At 37.6% G+C, this 21,531-nt stretch overlaps 1 protein-coding gene across 4 annotated transcripts in view; it reads left to right on the top strand.

The window, feature by feature from the left end:
• The first annotated feature begins 20,482 nt into the window (after positions 1-20,482).
• The window catches only part of PTPRZ1 (protein tyrosine phosphatase receptor type Z1), a 212,137-nt gene continuing 211,088 nt past the window's right edge, over positions 20,483-21,531 (top strand). For 3 of the 4 annotated variants that reach the window (XM_004483097.3, XM_012521415.3, XM_012521417.3), the window contains exon 1: positions 20,523-21,201. In XM_004483097.3, the coding sequence (XP_004483154.2) occupies positions 21,144-21,201 (58 nt within the window). In that variant the 5' untranslated portion in view covers positions 20,523-21,143. Of the gene's footprint in view, positions 21,202-21,531 lie in introns of all 4 variants that reach the window. The other variant, XM_012521416.4, reaches the window with a different exon arrangement.

The raw sequence follows: 21,531 nt of genomic DNA on the forward strand, positions 1-21,531 counted from the left end.
CCATAGTATGTTTGAGAGGCTGAGAAAATTAAAGTAATTTATTCTGTTTCCTAAAATAAATTTCTTGAAGTCTGCTTTTCATCATTATCTCTTCTTTCATGTTAAATAAAGTTTTGTATGTATAATACTGGTTTATTTCTTGTCATTCATCCTTAAGGAGGAGAGTTCTAACTCTGTGCAGTTCCCCTTTGCGGTCTCTTCTTGGGATATTTTAGAGAGTTTTGTTTTGATCCCAGCTTCATTGATTCAAGACATAGTTATGGTTATGGTTATGTCTGATCTCCATCCTGGGGCTGCCAGAAATTATTTCACTTACCTCTTGTCAGGACTGGAATTTATGAGAAAAACTTCGGTGTCTTCCTTCAATCAGAAGTTCCTTGAAGTTTATGGTATTTGGTTAGTCATCTTTGGTTGTTTCTAGTTTTAATATAAGTTTGGTGTGTGAAGGAAGTCACACTGAAAGTTGAGAACTTGACAGACCAGCCTGCACACACTTCCCAGTGTGGCTTAATTGTCTTGATTTAGTGTATGATCTGCTTTAATCCTCAGTGCAACCAGTTAGGGCTCATTTCCATTTCACCTAAAAAAAAACTGAGGAAAGTGCTCACTTTTCCTTCCTCCCCTCTCTCTTTCATTATAAAAACAGTATTTTATAAAGGAGAAAGTTCCATAAACTGCTCCCTTTTCATAAAAATCAACAACAGTAAACAAAATACCAACAAACAAAAAAACTCATCCTAGTGTTATTAATTTAATTTTATCCCCTTGATATCCTTTTTCAAGTATATACATGTTTTTACAGAGTTACCTGTCATGGTGTAAGTACAATTTTGAATTCTGTGGTTTTTTTTTTCATTTTTCACTCTGTGTTATATTATTACACTTTACAATCCAGTGTTCATCACTATAATGTAATGCTTGCTTGACATTCCATTGAGTAACTAAATCATAATTTTATTAAGCATTTCCCTAATGGTAGATTTTTAATTGCTTCCAAATTTTATTTCATAATATTCCAATAGAGGTCTGCATGCATAAAGTTATTTCCTTAAAAATATTTTTTCCCTTGAGGATGAAATAATAGAAGTAGGATTATGAATTGAAGGACATGCTCATTTTTGAAGATTTTTATTATGAAAAGAGGCCTAAAAAGGGTCTTTTCTGTGTCAGGCACAGAAAAATGGGTGCTGTGTACAAAGTTGAGAGAAATGCAAATTATCCTGTGAGGCTAGGGAGTGAATCTTTTTGTCATGATTTCCTCCACATACCCACAGTCTTAGAAGACTGCTCTTCAAGAAATGATACGAATCCAAAGTAGGGGTAGGGAAGATGAAGATTTGGGGAACCCTCACCATGGATGGAATAAAGTGGAGAATGAAACTTCATCTTAGCTTCTATGCAGTCGCGGAGAAGGGAAGTCAGGATCTACAGACATGTTACCAAAAGGTGCATAACATTTCTAGAATTACAAAAAAATTGAAACTTCCCTTTGCTTTAAATCATTAAATTTTGTCAATTTTCCATAGTAATTTTCAGTGAAATCCTTAAAATTTATATGAATGTTTTTAACATTGGGAGCACCAGGAAAGGAAGGAAGCAGGGGACAGGTATCCTTTTCAGAGAACTATTGGTGGAGCACAGCTCATTGGTTTCTGGGTGAGATGAGCTGCCTGCTCCCTTCTCAGGCAGGACCCTAGACTCTAGTGCCTCAGTCCAGTGTGTCTGAAGATTGAAAATTCTCTCAAGTGAAGAGCCGAATAGCACAATCTACTTAAGTGGTATTTTTATATGTTATGGGACTAAAATCCTTTAACTATATATATATATATACTTTTGTTTTTACACTAGTGTTCTTAGCTTAATGGATTGCTTCTTTAATGTTTTGTCTACATGAGGTTTTTTGGCAGAACTGAAATATATAAAGTAATATTTAGCATTGGGGACATAAATAAACATGAACGCTAAACCTCCTAACACAAAAGAAGGTCTAGTGCCGATAAAAAGTTATCAGATTGAGAAAAGAAATTTTTGCAGAGGCATCGTCAACTCAGATCAAAGTATTTATTAATCACCTGTGTTGTACATTGTACGAGATACCACGGAGGTGGGGGGAGAAGGTGGTTACCAAAAAATATGAGAAATTTCTGTCCCTGGCCTTAAGGAACCATCAGGCTTTAACTGAATGGGTATTGCTTGATTAGTTAGACATTAGCTGTAGCATATATTGCCTATGCAAGCACCTTTTGCTTTTTTGTTCTTTCTATACATGGTATGGGAGTGCTGGGGTCTTTGTGACAAACATTCTTACATATAATCAGTTGAGACCCCTCTTCAGCTATAATGTTTATGGTACTTTGGTTTAACTTCTTTTCAGAAGTGGTTGTTGGAGATACTATCTTATTATTATGGGAATGAACTTTGGACTAAGAATGTTGGGCCTTCTATTATCCTTTCTGATGTGTTGATCTGTTAAATTGTCATTCAGGATAGGTGACTTACAAAGTACAGTGAAGCAGGCCTATACTGCAGGTGAACAAAAACAAGTTTAAATGTGTGTTGAAATGGTTTTAGAGCAAATTTCACTATGCTAATTGAGCTTCAAAGTAATCTCTCTTATGAGTCAAATCTAAACAAAGAATTGAATGTCCTCCTGCTGCTGGATTTTCTCTAGGTTCTTGGCTAAGCTATATAAAATGAATTTCAGGAACAAACCAGGTTAGTTAGGCCAGTAATTTATTAAGGAAGGGAGAGAAGAGAAATGGGAGAAAATAACAGATTATGGGGCCAAGGTAAGAGGAAAGGGGTTGAAAATGTTTAAAGAGGGCTGATTTACAGACTACAATTCCCCTCTGCAGATTACAAATGCCCACCCAGGTTTACTTGCGTGCTGATCCAGGCAGCAGGAGAAAAAGGCAAAAACAGGGTGCCATTTGGCCTTAGCACTTGGCTTTTAAACCGTTAATTATTCCACCCCTTTGCTAATAACAGGGGAGGAGTTCCAGATGTTTGCTGTTTCCATTGATTACCCTACCCATCAATTCCCAGGGAGGGCCCAATGATAAGGCCCCTGGAGAATATCTGGGGCTTCTCCTGGCTTCCAGGGGAAATCTCGCTCCAAATGGGGGTTCTCGCAAGGGTCTTCCAGCAGCCATCTTGTGGGGTAACGATGACCTTGTGCTTAATGGCGGTGGTTTTCTGCCAGATTCCAGATTCGTCTATTGATTCATAATCTAGCCTGCCTCAACCCAGTTATATAAAACAAATGTAAACTAGATCACAATATATTACTATAGCATAGGATAATACTACAAAAAGTTTAAACGTTTTTGATAATTAGATATTTAAGTTTGACTGATATATAAAAAACGTATATGATTATCCTTTTCAGGTATAGCTTTCATAAATATGAGAAATTTGGCAAAAAATGTGTAATAATTCCTGCAGTATTCACTCAGTCCCATAATGGAAGATAGATCCATATTTTTAATATACATTAGCCTTAAATAAGATACAAGGCAAACATTATGCACTTTCCTTAAATATGTAGAGGAAACAATAGAGATATTATCTATAAATTTGATTATTAAATTCATTGTATTTTATATAAATAATTGTGAAGAAACTTATATGGTCAGATTATATTTTTATAAAATAGCCATTATCTTGTTAAACAAAATTTAATTGGGAAATTCCCAATGCAATTAATTATGTATTAATTTGATATTCATTTAAAATTTTTATTCTAAAATTTTTGTCTAAAATATTCACTGAACGTGAATCTGCCCATCTGCAAAATAATAGCCAGTATTCCTTTCAATTTATTTAATTTGCTTTTTCAGGCAAATATAATGAAGTTTTAAACTATCTTTTAGCATAATAAGCTTTTTCATGTTAAGCTCTGTTTTACAAGAAATGAAATGAATTAAATGCAATACGTAACTTGAGTAGAAATTGTATGACATCCAATATTAATTATCCCTAACATTAAACTCCCAGTTTTGTTTTGGATTTGTTTTTATTGAGTCTTTAACTTAGAATTAGAAATGGAATTCACAAAGCTAAGCTTTAGTAGAGTTATCTTATTCCAAAAGTGCATTTTTTGGCTTGTGTCAATTATGATTTATTTTACTGATCTGCTTTGCTTATGTGAAAAACTGAAGAACATGCTAACATGCAACAATCCAAAGTGGATTGAGCAATCATTAGAATTTCAAAAGTCTCTAGACTTTCTGTATCAGCCTACACAGTATTGCACAAAATGAGAAAGTAAGTCATTATGCCACAATCTAGTGGCATGTAATGCCTTTAAGCACAAAATTACTACTCATATGGTATTTTTATTACTGAAATAGAAATATCAGACTGCTAAAATTATTACTATCTAGAGTAAGGAGAGATATATTATTTATGATTCTACGCACAAATGGGTGTAGATAGCCCAGAGGAAATTCCAAAATATTCAATAGCAATAGCTTACCATCTGTATTAGTTATCTATTACTGCATAACAAATTTAGCAGCTTAGACCCTGGCTCAGGGTCTCTCAGAGATTTCAGTTAAGCAGTTGGCCAAGACTACATCTCTAAAGACTTGAGTGGGGCTGGAGGACAGCTTCCAAGTTCATTCACATGTCTATTGACAGAAGGCTTCAGTTCCTCACCATGTGCTTCTCATGACATAGCTTCCCCCATTATAAGTGATCCATGATGGAAGCCAAAGTCTTTTATAAAGTAACCTCAAATGTGGCATACCACCACTACTGCCATATTCTGTTGGTTACAGAGACTATGAAAGGGTGTGAATACCAGGAGCTGAGGCCTATCAGGAGTCATCTTGAGGTGGTTACCACCATCCTTCATTTATTTATTTATTTACTCGTTCATTCATTTGTAAATATTCATTAAACCCCTTCTTAGAGCTAGGAACTTTGCTAGATGCTAGAGACAAAACAATAAACAAAATGGACATGGTCTCTACAGTCATGGAGATAAAGACGTACTAGACATTTATGGTGACAAAAGAATTGCTAAGGATGCCCACATACTATCCCATGGGCTCCCATAGTATTTTGTACCTCCACAATATAGCCTTGGTACTTGTATGGAGGGGCTATTCCTACCTTGACTTCTACACTTCCTCTTCTCAAATGATCTTTAATTTACATTCTATCTTACTACACACTCCCTGCAGACCATGGAACTTAACATCATCTAAAACCCAGTCACCACCAAAACACTGATTTAAACATCCTACACTAATCTCATCTCTGATCACAACTGTTATTTCCAGCTTTCACATTTAGCTAATTGTGTTAAGATTATGCATCAACTCTATTATGATTTCTAGTCCATTTATCCCTACACTTTTTTCTCACCTATCAGGCCTCTCTAGGCTTCACTTCCCTCCTCACTCTCTTAGTCCTTACAATACCTCATTTAAATTTTACTCTTTCCAAAAACCAAAATTCACTTCCCCTTGTTTGGCAAAATGCCAAACCAGGACAAATCCAATTTTTTTTATGCCTTCAGGTGAAAGTTAGAGTACTGGTGGGGAAATTAAAAATAGGATAGATGGGTTTCACTAGAAATTTATGATCATCAAACTCAAATGTATCCCTACTCTTCCAGAAACCTTACCTCATTTTTCAAGTCAGCTTATTCTTTCATTATATACAACGATTCCATTCCTTCCCCACTATCCTTAATTATCTGACCTAGCCTCCACCCTCATATCTTTAACTCCCAGCAGATAACTTTCAAAGAGCTAACATCTCCAAATACACCCTGCATCACGTCCTTCTCTCTTGGTCCTTTCCTCATCAATTATCATCTAGCTCTCCCGTTTCTTCAACTTCTCCCATATTACCATATCCTGTCTTAGCATTAAAATCTTATTTTAAGTTGGAACAATATTATTCTCAAGTTTAAAATAACTTTAGCTCACCCTTCTTGACCCACACATCTCTTTTCATCTAATTTTCCTCTACTGCATTTTCTCACCCATTCACACCTCATCCCATTGTCCTAGAAATGTTTCTTGCTAAAATTAAGTGAATTCCAATATTGCTAACTACAGTGGACACAGTTTTGATATTTTTGGACCTCTATCACTTTTTGACCCATTGATCATTCCCTCTTTCTTGAAATGCTGTTTCCCCTTAACTTCAGTAATAATCACATGTTCCTGCTTTTATTACTATCTATATGGCAACTATTAGTCTATATATTTTGGGGTTCTTCCTCTTCTACTACCTGACTATAATGTATTGGAGTTGACTTCTCTTCTCTCGCTACTCTTTCTCTGAGTGATCTTATTTCTTCCTGATGGCTGCTAAGTACTGATGGCTACATGTGGAATATAAAAGTCTACTTTCAATGTCTTAATTCTATGAAAGTTGCCTTCTCTTTCACATTATAGTCCAATGTGGGCATTCCTAGCCAGCAAGCCTCTAAATTTTCAGTCAGAGGTCGAGTCTCCTTCTATGTTACGGACCTTCTCTCTTACAGGTAACAAAGATTTTTCCATTGAGTTGGCAGATGGAAAACAAAATCATGGGGAAGACATACCATTTATTAATTGTTTCAGCTGAGCAGTCACAAATACTGGCCAAAATATATGAAACAGCTTTTTCAGATATTGAACAACAAGCCACGCAAGACTGACCTTGAGATAAAGGAAACAAAAAAGTTGAGCACTGTGGTCACCCAGCATGTTGCCTGGAGACATTTTCTGGACCACAGTGTATGAGAGGAGTACCCAAGCAGTGCACAGTGGGTTTGCTGAGTTGAGGAGACAGAGGTCAGAATTTTGGGAGGCTGAGGTGGTTAGAATTGTGGACAAAGTTTGGGAGAGATGGGAGTTCTGCAGAGAATGAAATCTTCATAGGAATTTACTTGAATCTGTTGACAAAAATCAGTGAAATAGGCAATGAAGTACCAGGAGCTATAAGCTGAAAAACTCCCATGGCTGGGAGACATTGAAGTTTCAATGATCTCGGGTAAGATACCTTGCTGAACACTAGGACTATTCAGAGAAACCCCCAAAGGGTCACACTTTAGTAGCAAGGCTAACCCATTCCTAGAATAAAGCTACTCTATATCCCACCTAGCAAGGCATAAAATCAGGCTTCATGATTGAAAAGTACAATATACAATATGAGTATATAACAACGTTACCTCACCTCATCTGAGGGGTCTGGAAATACTTTCCTGGAAACATGATGTAAACTGAAACCTAAATGCCAAGTCAGATGGGGGAGTAGAACTGGGTATTCCAGCATGTGCAAAGACTGTAAGGCAGAGAGAACTAAGAATTTAAGAACCGAAAGAAGAACAGTGTGCCTAGAGCAAGGGATGTGAAGGGAAGGTGTTAAATGATGACATTGGAGAGACTGGTAATGGCCATAGAGCTTAAGGTCTCACACTATTATGGAATTTGCATTATCATTTCATAGAATGTCCTGGTTATTTCTCTTAATCTTTGGGTGCTAGTGACTCCACACAACTTTCAGGAATTATGAAAGAGACAAAGGGAGAGAGAGAGAAAGGGAGAGAGACAGGACAAAAAGGATTGACAGAAAGAAAGAAGAAAGCACAAAGGCTGTTGGAGCAGCCTAGACATGTCAAGGATTGTAAGGAGGAAAAAAAGAGGTTCTCACTGTTTTCCATAATTTTCAAATAATAAGTTATTTAGAAAAAAATCATTATGCTCAAAACATCAAATAAATGAAGGCTAATAAATTTTTACTCAAAGAGGGATCTCTGTTAAATTGTCTGTATGAACTACAAATTTAACAAAAAGACAATAGAATCTTACAAAGTTGAAATGGCTTTCTTGCTTCAAAATTTTCTCTCTTACAGAAAAGATTACAGTTTGGCAATGTCACAGAATAAGTAGAACTGGGAGTTATGTCTGTGCTTTATAATGTACACAGATAATTTTATCTTCAACAGGTATACCATGGTTCTTACCATTTTGTTTCCCTACTGGGAAAATGTTGGACATTTGAGTTTGAGGTGTATGAATGAGACTTGAATAAGAAAAAGCAAATGCTATCTGCGGTATATGGAAAACAATTTTGTAAAGGTGTCTTTTTTCCTAAAATTATCATAAATTCTTATTAGAGCAATAGAGATAATAAGACTACTTTCTGAAACTGACAGCCTGAATTCTAATATTTATATGAAAAATAAATGCTTAGGAATACCCAAAAAGTATTTAAAAGAATAATAATGAAAAGAAATTATCCTACCATTTATTAATTATGTATTATAAAGCTACAGTGATTTAAACATTTTGTATTGGCATAAAATTATAAAGACCAAGGGAACAGAATTAGAAGTTCAGAAATAGAATAAATACATACGTGAATTCAATACATAAGGAAGACAATGTTTGTGTTTAGTGATTAAAACAGATTATTTAGTAAATATGGTATTAGTAAAAATGGTTAGTTATGAAGTATAAAAATTTAATTCTTGGTTGATTAATATCTCAAGAAAAAAATGACATCATAAAAGTATTAGAAGAGATTATAAACTAACCATTTTGTAATCTTGGAAATCAAGATCTCCAATCCAGAACCTACCTAAAGAGCCACAATATTCAACTGTCCTGCATACAACCAGAAACTCACCAATACCCTTGAGAATAGGGTGCAAGTCTTTGGGTCATATTCACTCTTAAACTTGACATCCTTAAATATTATGATATGAAGCAGATATAACTTATGTTATATGATAAGGGGAAAAGTTAGGGAAGAAAACAAGGATACTTATTTTATGTACATATACAATCATACTCATAATAAAACAAGGAAGACATATTCATGCTCATTTCAGTCCTCATTTCTGTAATTGGTCATGTGGTCTAAGTTCATATTTATCACTACATTCTTCCACTATCCACTCCATGTTCCCTTTACCTTCAGCAAGCACCTCAGTTGGCCATGGTTCATTGCATGGTGGTGTAAACAAAACTTTCATTCCTGAAGACTCTGGACCATTGTTAGTCCTGCTTGGATTGGGTTGTTGCAATTTTCCATTGACTTTAATCACAGGGTGTGGTAGTACAAAGAGATGCCATAGAGGATCTCCTGTATCCCAGGCAAACTCTTCTTTACCTCCACTATGTAAGTACAGTCTTATTTCCCCTTGGTAGTCAGGATCAGTCATCCTAGCCAGTACAGTAATTCCCTTCTTTGCCTGTTGATTTAGAGGCACAAGGGACCCAAAGTGGCCAGGTGGCAGTCTTAACTTCCAGTTCAATGGAATCATTGTGTTCTTCCTTTTGGAACTAAGAGCTATAGACCAGCAGAGCTTAAGTTTGCGGGGACTGAAAGCAAAATTTTCCTAGTGGATCACTAGGGATAATAGTGAGTGGGGACTCTCCCATTTCTACCTCTTGGATCCAGGATCCGTGAAACCTGGTGTATTAGTCACCCAAAGGGGTGCTGATGCAAAATACCAGAAATTGGTCAGTTTTTATAAAGGGTATTTATCTGGGGTAGAAGCTTACAGTTACCAGCCCATAAAGCATAAGTTACTTCCCTCACCAGAGTCTTTTGCCAAGTGTTGGAACAAGATGGCTGCTGATATCTGCCAGCATTCAGGCTTCCTGGGTTCCTCTCTTCCTGGGGTTTACTTCTCTCTGGACTCAGGGTTCCTCTCTTCCTGGGCCTTGCTTCACTTTCCTCACAAGCAAGCTCCTCTGTGTGCTCACTTCCCAGGGCTCCAGCTCAAGACTCCAGCATGAAAACTCCAACATCAAAATCTCCAACTCTGTCCTTTGCCATGTCTTTTATCTGTGAGTCTCCACCCACCAAGGGGTGGGGACTCCCTACTGAAATGGTACAATACAAAAATCAAACTGTCTGAAAGTAGGCATGTATAGAAGAATTATGGGTCAAAAAGATATACTATAAAGATTATATTGAGCCCACCCAAAAAATCCAGAATAATCTGTTAATCAGATCATATGAATAACAACCGTAATTCCCCTTACTGTGTAACATAATTTATTCACAGGTTCTGGGGATTAGGATGTGGACTTCTCTGTGGGGCCTTATTCTACATATTGTACATAAGGATAGAATACGTACCTCAGAAGGTAACTGAGCTTTAGACATCTTTCTAATATATCACTGAGAGGGATGCCCATTGGTAAACTACAGGATAAATGTCCACAAGATTCTATGGGGTAGGACAATGGTTATAGTATAAGGGTGGGGGGGGGCAGGGTAGAAAAGATATCTCTGGATCATGCACATCCAAAAATTTTTCAGTGGAGAAGCTCCAAAGAATCCATTTATTTGCCCAAGCCTCAAGAATTTGTCTTTGAATGTCCACTCAAAGGTACAGACATCCATCAGTGTTAGACAAAGAAGTGGCAAAAACCAATGAGAAGAGGATTGTGTTATTACACAGGTAAGCAAGGGGATATTTGCCACTTTTCTCTGACCTATCTATCCCCAGTATCTCCTTATTTCTATAGAACTATTTGTCTTTGGAGTTTGATAATTCAAATGTAGTGATTTACCTTTGATAGATCACTATTACTGGAATAAGGAAGATAGAAAACAAATTTCAGTGGCTTGAAGAGAAATTAAGAAATGAGGATATAGTTGAGATAGTGACTATAGTCTATTCTTCAATAAAATTATGAAGGAAGATATACATGGGAATATAATTGCAATGACACATGGGGTCAAGAGAAGAATAACTTGGGGAGAGGAACAAATCGGGAGAGAGAGATTGAAAGAATTCATGAACACTTGGCTCCAGAAGGGCCGGGTGATTCAGTTCAAGCTTGGGGGAATTAGCACTTATCAAGGCAAGAAAGGCTTCATCATCTGAGATTGGAAGAAAGCAGAAGTGCTTTCTAAAAGTAAAGGGAAGAGATTTTTTTCTTGTCCCCTAAAATCTAATGGACATAAGTAAAAATAAGTTTTGTTCAAGATGAAGAATAATATAATGGTTTTAATAATGTGATGAAAAACATAATGGGTCATCATCTAGGATGGTTGTGAATTTTTAACTGTAAATAGGCAAGAAACAACAAAATGACCATTTATTAGACATGTTTGTGCATTAAAATAGAGCAGCTTATTCCAATGACCCCATCCAGTCCTGACTCTCAGATTTGCAGAACTTATTTTATACATTTTTTTCCTACTCCAATAATATCCTGAACATTTTTCAAAGGGCTGGGGAGCAGGCAAGCATTGCTGTTTAAACTAAGCTTGTAGGAAGACTTTAAATCCCAAATTTGTCACTGATGGAATAGAGAGAAGGGTATTTTCACCTTCAAATGGTAGGAAAATGAAAGTAGCATTAGACCTAAATTTAGCCATGTGGATGTTTATAATGTAATACAGATTTGAAGACATATTCTCTTGGAACTTATTTGAATATGGGGCTTTGATCATGGATGTTGGGGTAATGGCAATAAAAGATGGTAGTGGGATAGAGAGAAGGGAGCAGGATGTGTAGATGACAAAATATCAATCATTCTCTTAAGGGCGTCACAATGTGGAAGAAAAATCATTGCCCATTCTAAAGAACACACATAATTCTCTTAATGTTATGCAACCAAACAGTAACTTAATACAACCAACAATTAACAATATAGCACTCTGATGACTTATATGAGTTCATTAAACAAAAGCTGCCCCTGTGGAGACTGATTTAATTTTTCTTGGATAATATTAGGTTGGTGCAAAAGGAATTGCGATTTTGTACCATGAATTTTAAATCATTATAACTAGGTTCAAACACATCTTTATTAATCAAAATAGGACCATTACAATCAACACATTTTTGCCAATGAGAAATAAGTTTGCTTATCCTGTAGCATAAAAATCAGTGCTTTGGGATTTGACAAACTCTTGGAAAACATTTTCTGCCTCCTGCTGGTTGTGGAAACATTTTCCCTGCAAAAAGTTGTTGAGATGCTTGAAAAAGTGATACTCAGTTGGTGAGAGGTCAGGTGAATATGGCAAATGAGGCAAAGCTTCATAGCCCAATTCATTCAACTTTTGAAGTGTTGGTTGTGTGACATGCAGTTGGCCATTGTCATGGACAAGAATTGGGCTCTTTCTCTTGATCAATGCTGGCTGTAGGTGTTGCAGTTTTCAGCGCATCTCATCAATTTGCTGCGTATACTTCTCAGATGTAATGGTTTCTCTGGCATTCAGAAAACTGTAATGGATCAGACTGGCAGTAGACCACCCGACAGTGACGTTTTTTTGGTGCAAGTTTGGTTTTGGGAAGTGCTTTGCAGCTTCTTCTAAGTCCAACCACTGAGCTGGTCATCGCCAGTGGTCATATAAAATCCGCTTTTCGTCTCTCATCACAATCTGATAGATAAATGGTTCCTTGTTGTTGCATAGAATAAGAGGAGATGACACTTCAAACCAACAATTCTTTTGATTTTCTGTTAGCTCATGAGGCATCCACTTATCGAACTTTTTCACTTTTCCAAGTTGCTTCAGATGCCTAAGGACAGTAGAATGGTCAACATTGAGTTCTTCTGCAACTTCTCATGTAGTTTAAGAGGATCAACTTCGATGATTGCTCTCAGTTGGTCTTTCAACTTCCAATGGCTGGTCACTATGTTCCTCATTCTCAAGGCTCTCATCTCCTTTGCAAAACTTCTTGAACCACCACTGCACTGAATGATCATTAGCAGTTCCTGGCTAAATGCATTGTTGATGTTGTAAGTTGTCTCTGCTGCTTTACACCCATTTTGAACTCAAATAAGAAAATCACTCGAATTTGCTTGTTATCTAACATCATTTCCATAGTCTAAAATAGTATAAAATAAATAGCAAGTAATACATCATTGGCAAAAAAACATAAAGTGAGGAATCACATTAAAATGGTGTATAACATAACCACATTTACTTAAGAATGTATGCCAGTAACAAATGAAAAATTTCAACAATGCAAAACTGCAATTACTTTTGCTCCAACCTTTGAATCTAAACTATCTCTAATGCCGGTTCCCGTTTACTGGTATGTACTCCCATGTGAGACAAATAGTTTAGAAAGATTATAGAGGTATTGAGCATGAAAGAGTAGAGAGACTGATGGCAGGAAACTGTAAGAAAGCAAATGCAATTATTTCAACCAATAGGGACAGAAACAGAAACAAATTGAAATGGGGTATGGAGGGAATGGAGCTGTGAGAATAAACAGTTTGAAAATCAAAAGCAACTTTTCCAAGGAAAGAACATGGACCTTGCATGGCTTATTTTAAATAATCCACAATGGCTCATAATGAATTCCTTCTTTAAGTGATCACAAATTCTGCTTTTAATATAATATTCTGGATTCAACTAATGCCTCTTTGATAAGGTAAAGAAGCCAATGGATGACAACATATGGGGAATGATTATTGAAAAGATTAGATCAGCCCTCCTTACTTTTAGTTTCATTTTATAGGTAAGAAATTCAAGATGTTTTTAATGTTCTTTGGTAGAGCCACCTTTTCCCCCCTAATTACTTACAGAGAATTTAGATCCTTGGGCAGTTATAAAGCATCCAAAGCCCTCCAGAAGCCAAGCAGATAAAGTCAATGGGATGTTAAGATTCTAGAGAAAGGATTGGGTGGAAAGGGTAAAGCGCTGGAAAGCACAATCTACTACTCAACTCAGCTAATGGTTCCTTGTGTGCGCATATCATTACATTTTTTTTAAGAGATGACCCAAGAACTAAAAATCCAGGTTTTAAAGGTGAATACACAGATTTTTCAATATTAGGCAGGAAATTGAAATTAAAACAAACAAAACCTTATTCCTAAGAGTTTAAAAAAACAAACAAAAAGCAAAACTCAGTGGGCCAGATCTGTCCCCTTGGGCAGTCTATTTCTGACTCAACATTGCCTAGGGAAAATCCTATGCTTGTAGGGAGAGCTGAGATCTGAAGAAGCTCAGGACCATCACACAGAAACTAAGTACCCCGAAGGCAATGCTACAGCTTTAACTGAACAGAACTGGGCCAGTGGGAGGCCAGATGAAGGATTCTACTGAAAATATGTGAAGAAGCCACTTCTAATTCTATTTAATAACTTTTCAGTTGTGCATCATTATTTTTTTAAGTTTATGGGGAAAACAGAGTTGAGGCATCTAATTATTCTCTAAGAAGTAGCTATGGAAGCTTATGAAAATAAAAAAACATTTGTGGAAAACATTGGAAAAGATAAGAAAAAGGCTTTCATTTGAGGAGTCTTTGGATAACAACAAGCAATGGAGCAAGCAGGGCTGTATATAGAGAGCAGAAACATGTGGAAGAAATGACCACGTTTTTCTGGATGAAATAAAAACCATACAATACAGAACACCAGAAATTTGAATAAAGTATTGTATTAGTTAGGGTTCTCTAGGGAAATAAAACCAATAGTAGATATCTGTAAATGTTATGAGATTTTATAAAATTATCTCACACTACTGTGTGGACACATGAATCCAAATTCCATAGGGCAGTCTGCAAGCCAGGAACTCCACTGAAGGGCCTCAGTGAATTCCCCAGGGGAAGCTGGTTGACTGAGGTTGAGATGGGAATTCTTTCTTCTGACTGCTGAACCTATCACTTCTTTGAAGACCTTCAACTGATTGGATGAGAGGTCTCTCATTGCTGAGGGCAATCTCCTCAGTTGATTGTAGATGTAATCAGCCACAGATGCAATCACCCTACTAATGATTTAAGCCTACGAATGTCCTCTCAGGAACAATTAGGACAGTGCTTGCTTCACAACCAGACACAATTACCTGGCCAAATTGATGTATGAGCCTAACCATCACAGATGTATATAGAGATAATAGTAGTATATCAACGTTAAGGTCCTGGTTTTGATAATTAAATGTGGTTATACATGAAAAAGTTCTTGTTTTTAAAAATATACACTAAAGCATTTAGGGATAAAGGAACGCTATGTTGCAACTTGTTGGCAAACATTTCAGAAGACATGGGTGTATAGATATATATATGTATTTATATATATTTGTGTGAATATGTATGTGAGAAACAGGGAGAGAGAGAAGAGAAAGATAAGGGTAAAATGTTAATAACTATTTGGAGAATCTAAATGAAGGATATATGAACACTCCTGTTCTATTTCTGTAATTTTTCAGTAAGGCTAACATTTCAGAATGAAGAATTAAATAATAAAAAATGGATTTAAATGGGTTAATCAAATAAAAGTTTAATTTGGGATAAAGAGAGGTTGGAGAAGATTCTTGATAGCATACAGACACACACACATACATGCTGGAGAAGTCAGGGACATACCTAGAGGCCATCTCACAACCTAGCCTAATCCCCCACCTTTTCTATTACATGCAGATATTTCAGTATATTTCCATTTAGCAGCCCCAAAAAAGATGTTAGGTCTAATGAAAAGGCTGACCACACTTTAAACTAGAAACCAGGATCAAGCACCCCTATCAGGGCAGGAACTCTCAGTGGCTAGAACCTCTCCCCCTAGAATTTTATAAATACCCTGCTCTTGGGCAGCACAGATTTGTCTCTCTTAGGAAGTGGGGCATGCCGAACTATCATCCACCAGACCAGACCAGACCAGAGTAGTTGGAGTCCTAGGAGATGGGTCTCAATAGGATCTCTTCCCCTGATCTTTTGGATCCTTTGTGCTGTTAAGTAATAAAGCAGTCATTTGCTGGAAGTTTCTGTTGTTCCTGAGCCTGTGTTCCCACATAAACCATATAGCAACTCTCTCCACTATATATACTGCATGTATATTTCATGTATATATATATATATATATATATATATATATATACACATATAATATATAAGGGACTTATCCACAAGATAAATGAACCTTCCAAACAAAGAACAGAATATAACAAATCAAGTGCTTAAGAAGAGACCTAAGGCCTTTGATAGGAAAACGCAGCATTTAAGAGAAAACAGAAATTTAAGCTTTATTTATCTAAAAATAATTTTCAAAGTTTATAGTTAGTTTTTTCCAATCACTGTTTTAAAATTGAAAACACACAAAATGTGAGAGATTACTAATATGCAGTTGGAAAATTGTACCAAATCTCATACTATACTATTTTTGCCATGGAAAAAGTGAGCCTTACTCTTTGGTTTTCTTTAATACAATTTTCTTGCTGAATTACATAGTTTGATTTATTTAGACAATAACTTTAAATTATTCTACAGTCAATCATGATAAGATACTAAAAGGTTAAATATGCAACATGATATTATTTTCCTCTAAAACAAAATTATTCCTCCTCCAGATGGACTCAAGGTGCCACTCACTCTCAACTCCAGACCTGTCACTGGGTATTCTCCCATCTGTTTTATACCTGACATTGAGAAAAGGCATTAACAGGCCATCTAGTTAAATTCCAAAGGGTCATTAGGAACAAAGATGCAAAGTTCATGCAGTTAGAAAGGAGTTATTTTTTAGATATAAAGTTAGTATTAGGACAAATCCAAGTAAAAGAGTTTGACTATGCTGCAGAAAATAAAATTACTCTTCAGCCTTTTCAAAGATATCACTACATTACAAGAATACTGAGTAGATAACATTGTTATGAACAATGTAACATTGATATGAACAAAACTTGTAATGTGCTACACACAAGACAAATCCATTCTCATAATCTAAAGACATGGTTTCTAGTAAAAATGAGATAGCTTCTGACAAATAATTATAAAAGCTATGATTTGTTATATAAAGAAGTAACTTATTTTCTCAGACTGTAAATGTTTAATTGATTCACCCTAGTGACATCTGCTCAAACATATTTTTCAATGACAATTGATTAAAGTGAGCAACAATATATGAATCAAACAGAACAGCTTATTATTGTTATAATATAAAAGGCACAGAGATTTTTCTGCCTTAATTCTGTACTTTATTTGGCAATTATACAATAGCCTGTAATCTTATAGCAATGCCATTGAATTTAAGAACCAAACAGATTCTGCAAAAAAAACACATCTTTCCCACCCCTACTGCCCAATCTACCTCTACCTGTATTCACATTAGGGACACTTTGGAAATAATCTGTGGAGTAAGAGGCTTATGAAAAACATTTAACAACCACAATTGATTAGCAAACACACCAAATTCCCAGACTGACCAAAGTAGAATTGTCAGATTTAGCAAATACAAATAAAGGGCACCCGGTAAAATTTGAATTTCAGATAAACAATGAGTATTTTTTAAGTATAAGTAGTCCCCAAATATTGCATGGGACATACTTACATTAAAAATTATTCATTGTTTATATGAATTCAAATTTAACTGGGTGTCCTGTATTTTATCTGGCAACTGTACACAAAAACCTTTCTAATTACAATGTCTTTTTCTCCTATTAGACCATGAGTCCCTTTTTTGGGAGGGACAGTGTAATTCATATTTGAACCATCAGCTCCTAAAGCAGTGCATGATATACAACAGAAATACAATAGAAATATGTTGAAAGAATGCAAAGGATGGATTACAGAGAATTCCAAATCTAGTTTTCTTTATGAAAGTTTTGAAATTTTTGTCCAATCCTCAACTAAATAACCATTTGTCTACCTCCATTAATATTCCTTACCCTCATAGGTCTACCTGATATAATGAATCCCTGTTTCACTGTTTAAACTTCTCATATTAAATGGTACATTGTACTTATTGAGAGTGATAATACTCCTAGAGTTTTGACTTATACATGAGTTTGAATTTGTAATATGTTCCAGAATGATATGTAGATTAGAAACAAATGAATGTCGTTCACCAAGATAAGATGAATGCTTTAGATAGATGTTCTCTCTCTCCCTATCTCTGTATTCTCTTGATGGATAGTTGAGATAGATAGAAAGGCAGATAGATAGATAGATAGATAGATAGATAGATAGATAGATAGATAGATAGATAGATAGATAGATGGATGGATGGACAGATGGATGGAAGGAAGTAGATAAAATTATCTTCTGAAAGAAGGCATGTGGTTTTTCAAGTTTATAACTTTAACTTATAGGGAGGCGGACTTGGTCCAGTGGTTAGGGCATCCGTCTACCACATGGGAGATCTGCGGTTCAAACCCAGGGCCTCCTTGACCCATGCGGAGCTGGCTCATGCGTAGCGCTGATGTGCGCAAGGAGTGCCCTGCCACGCAGGGGTGTCCCCTGCATAGGGGAGCCCCACGCTCAAGGAGAACACCCTATAAGGAGAGCTGTCCTGCGCGAAAGAAAGTGCAGCCTGCCCAAGAATGGTGCCGCACACACTGGAGAGCTGACACTACAAGATGACAAAACAAAAAGAAACACAGATTCCCGTGCCACTGACAATAACAGAGGCAGACAAAGAAGACGATGCAGCAGATAGACACAGAGAACAGACAACCAGGGCGGGCAGACAGAAAGGGGAGAGAAATAAATAAATAAATCTTTAAAAAAAAAAATAACTTCAACTCACAAAGGCTGATGATTAGGTAACATAACTCAGAAAATGACCCCAATGCAACTGTGAAATGTAAGCTACAATATGTTTTTAATCCTCCCACTCCAATGGGACGCTGTTGTAGTGGTCTGCCTTCCAGGGCCTCAACCTCTGTACCTTCCACTCCATCACTGCTCCTCAGAACTGTAAGAACCACATTGGCTGGTCCTCCAAGTCAGTTTTCCATTGCTACCATTCACTCACCTAGAATTGGTTGCCATCCTGCTTTATGCACAAACTCTAATGGCTTTTATGACTTCCCGGGTGAATGACATAATCTTAACTATAAAAATTGAATACTCAGAGACCCAGGATTCATCTGTTCTTTTTCTTTTCCTTTTTTTTTTTTTTTTTAAAACCACAGTAACTGATTTTAACAGTGTCTGCTTTGGAATCAAATTCAAAATGGTGACTAGTGATGTGATCTTTTGGCCAAACAGGAGGAGTTTTGGGGTGATTGTTTTTGATATTGTTGGATTAGTCTCGTAGCTACTGGCGTAGGACCGATAATTGGAACATTGTGAACAAACCTAGCTTCTTCTAAATAGTTGAAGTTCTTTGAAGTTTCTTTTGTGGTTCCCTACTGCTTAGCATATCAGATACAAACGCCTCTGCTAGGAAATCAATGTTCCCCATAATCTGATCTCACTCAATCTATTCAACGTTAATTCACACTGTTTTTTATAAAATACTATGTCTGCTTTTCTCATTATTGTCCCCATCCCCTTTGTCATCTATCTTGTCCTTCTAGTCATTCTCCCTCAGCTACATATCGCAAGGAAACCTTTTTTTGCCTGCCCCAGTCCATATTAAATGAATGCTTTCTCTGAACTCCCAGTGCCTTTCTAGTTTATATACACACCTCTTGCTATGCTAGTAGGAATGTTTCAAAATTTTTTTCTTCTTAAGGAAACTCATATCAGCCATCAATCCCCATTATACTTCTTGTAAAAGTTGCAACATTTTTATTTCTGGGAAGAATAAATCAAGGGTAAAGTTCTTAATATTTATATGTGTCCTGAATAAACACTCTAGATAGATCCAAAATCTGTTATAACATGGCTGTTATCAACTCCTGAAGCAATAGCCAACTGCATTATTAGCTCACACATTTACCCAAGTGTTTACAGGCTGGGGCTCTTAGTGAGAACTGGTAGTATCACTCGAAATGCACTCAGAACCCAATTTTACATGCACTAAATCTTCTTTATAGTTTTTTTTAAAAGCTAAAATACGATTTTTGAGGCAAGAAAAGGAAACAAGAGGATACATTGTACAGATATCTACATGAAGTTGTTGCTAAGAATACAAAGGATAATTCCTGAATTTGATTTTCTGAGACTTAGTGCAAACATAAAAAGCTCCAAATTGGATCTAATATAAGTAGAAAAATGTACTAACAGTGAAAGGAGATCATGTAAGTGAAAATCCTTGAAAAGAGCACAATTTTCAGGGGTGGGTGTAGTCACCCACGAAGAATATCACCAGTTACATAACCATCATTTCATTTAGACTCCAAATTAATTCATTAAACATATTCAGAACATCTACTGATTCTGTGCTAGGAGCTGGGGTTATAAAAATAAATAAGGCAGACACCCTGCCACCAAGGCGCTCACAGACTAGTTACAGAAACCATCAGAGAAACAAGCACATACAGCGTGACAGTTCCAGCTCTCAGGCAGCACAAGGCAGAATCTCTTGTTTAAACCCTCTAATCAAGCATTTAAAAAATCTTCCTATTCTGACCCCGTGCGAAGCACTTCCGTAGTTCCGTCGCGGAGGACCATTGCAGTGTTGAAAGTTGTTGAAGCAGCTGTGTACAGCAGGGCGTTTTGATCGGGGTTTGGGGGAGGGGCAGGGTCAGACTGGGTCACAATCAGGACCGGAGTTTATTTGGAGTCAACTAGAGGTAATAGGGTTTGGAACTACTTTGGTGATTTGCCGATGGGAAAGAAAGGAGGGAGGGACACCTAGTTCACGCAGGAACCTCTACTATTTTCTGATTGGACCCACCTAACAAGGGTGAACTTCAAAGGTCAGCCTCCGGTTGTGCGGCACAATGGGGATCTGGTCTACTCCTTTCCAAAGAGGTGGAGTTCTAATGAAGGGACAATTTCTACGCGAAGATTCCAAACCCCAGCGAGCTCCACTAACTGCAAGGCAGCAAAGCCACTGCAGTTGGGGAGGGTTGTCGGCATGCGAATTGCTAACTGTGACTGGGACAGAGGGCAACAGCCGTGCCCCTCCGGCTCCTGCGCGCGAACCCGCTCCCGCGGCACGCCCCCAGCGGCGCGGTCCTGCGCCCCCGCCCGCGCCTTGCGCCGCGGCGCGCACAGCTCGGCCCAAGCGCGCACCCAGCACACAGGCGCCGCCGCGCTCGGAGCGTTCACACCGCGGCGGTCTCAGCGACGTAGCAGACAAGTCCCCCAAACGGCGGGCGACATGCGCCTCGGCTAGCTGCTCCCAATTTCCCCCGACCATCACGCGTCTTTCTCTCGATTATCCATCTGATTCCCTTTCTCCTTCACTCTCCTGCGCGCGAGGGCGCGCGGGCGCGCTCACACACCTCAAACCAATCTATACAGTGGAGGATAAAAAAGAACATTTTTCGCGCCCCCTCCCTCTTCACCCCGAGAAGCAAAGGAGCCGCGCGGTGAGGGGGCCCTGGACCGTCTGGAAATGCTAATCCTAAAGCACTTCCTCGCTTGCATTCAGCTCCTCTGTGTTTGCCGCCTGGGTGAGTGATAAGATCTCAGTGGGGTTTCATCTCCGGGATCCATGGGACCTTGGTGGGGGGATTTCAGCGTAATAGGTGCTTGCTGCTGCCGCCATCTAGCAAGGAAAAACGGACCGTCGACTTGGGTCCCACCGGGTCCGTGGCCTTAGGATGGATGTCAGCATCGTGGGAGATACGTGCCCACTCCCCACCTCGCACTTCCGCCACGCGGGGATAAGTGCTCGGGTCACCAGAAAAGAGAAGCTGGGTTATAATGGTCCCTGCCTCCGCCTCTCTTCTCTTTAACAAAGTGTGGAAAGATTCTTCTAGATACACAGGAGATAAAGAAGT

The sequence above is a fragment of the Dasypus novemcinctus genome, chromosome 5 (assembly GCF_030445035.2).
Source record: "Dasypus novemcinctus isolate mDasNov1 chromosome 5, mDasNov1.1.hap2, whole genome shotgun sequence".
NCBI lineage: Eukaryota > Metazoa > Chordata > Mammalia > Cingulata > Dasypodidae > Dasypus > Dasypus novemcinctus.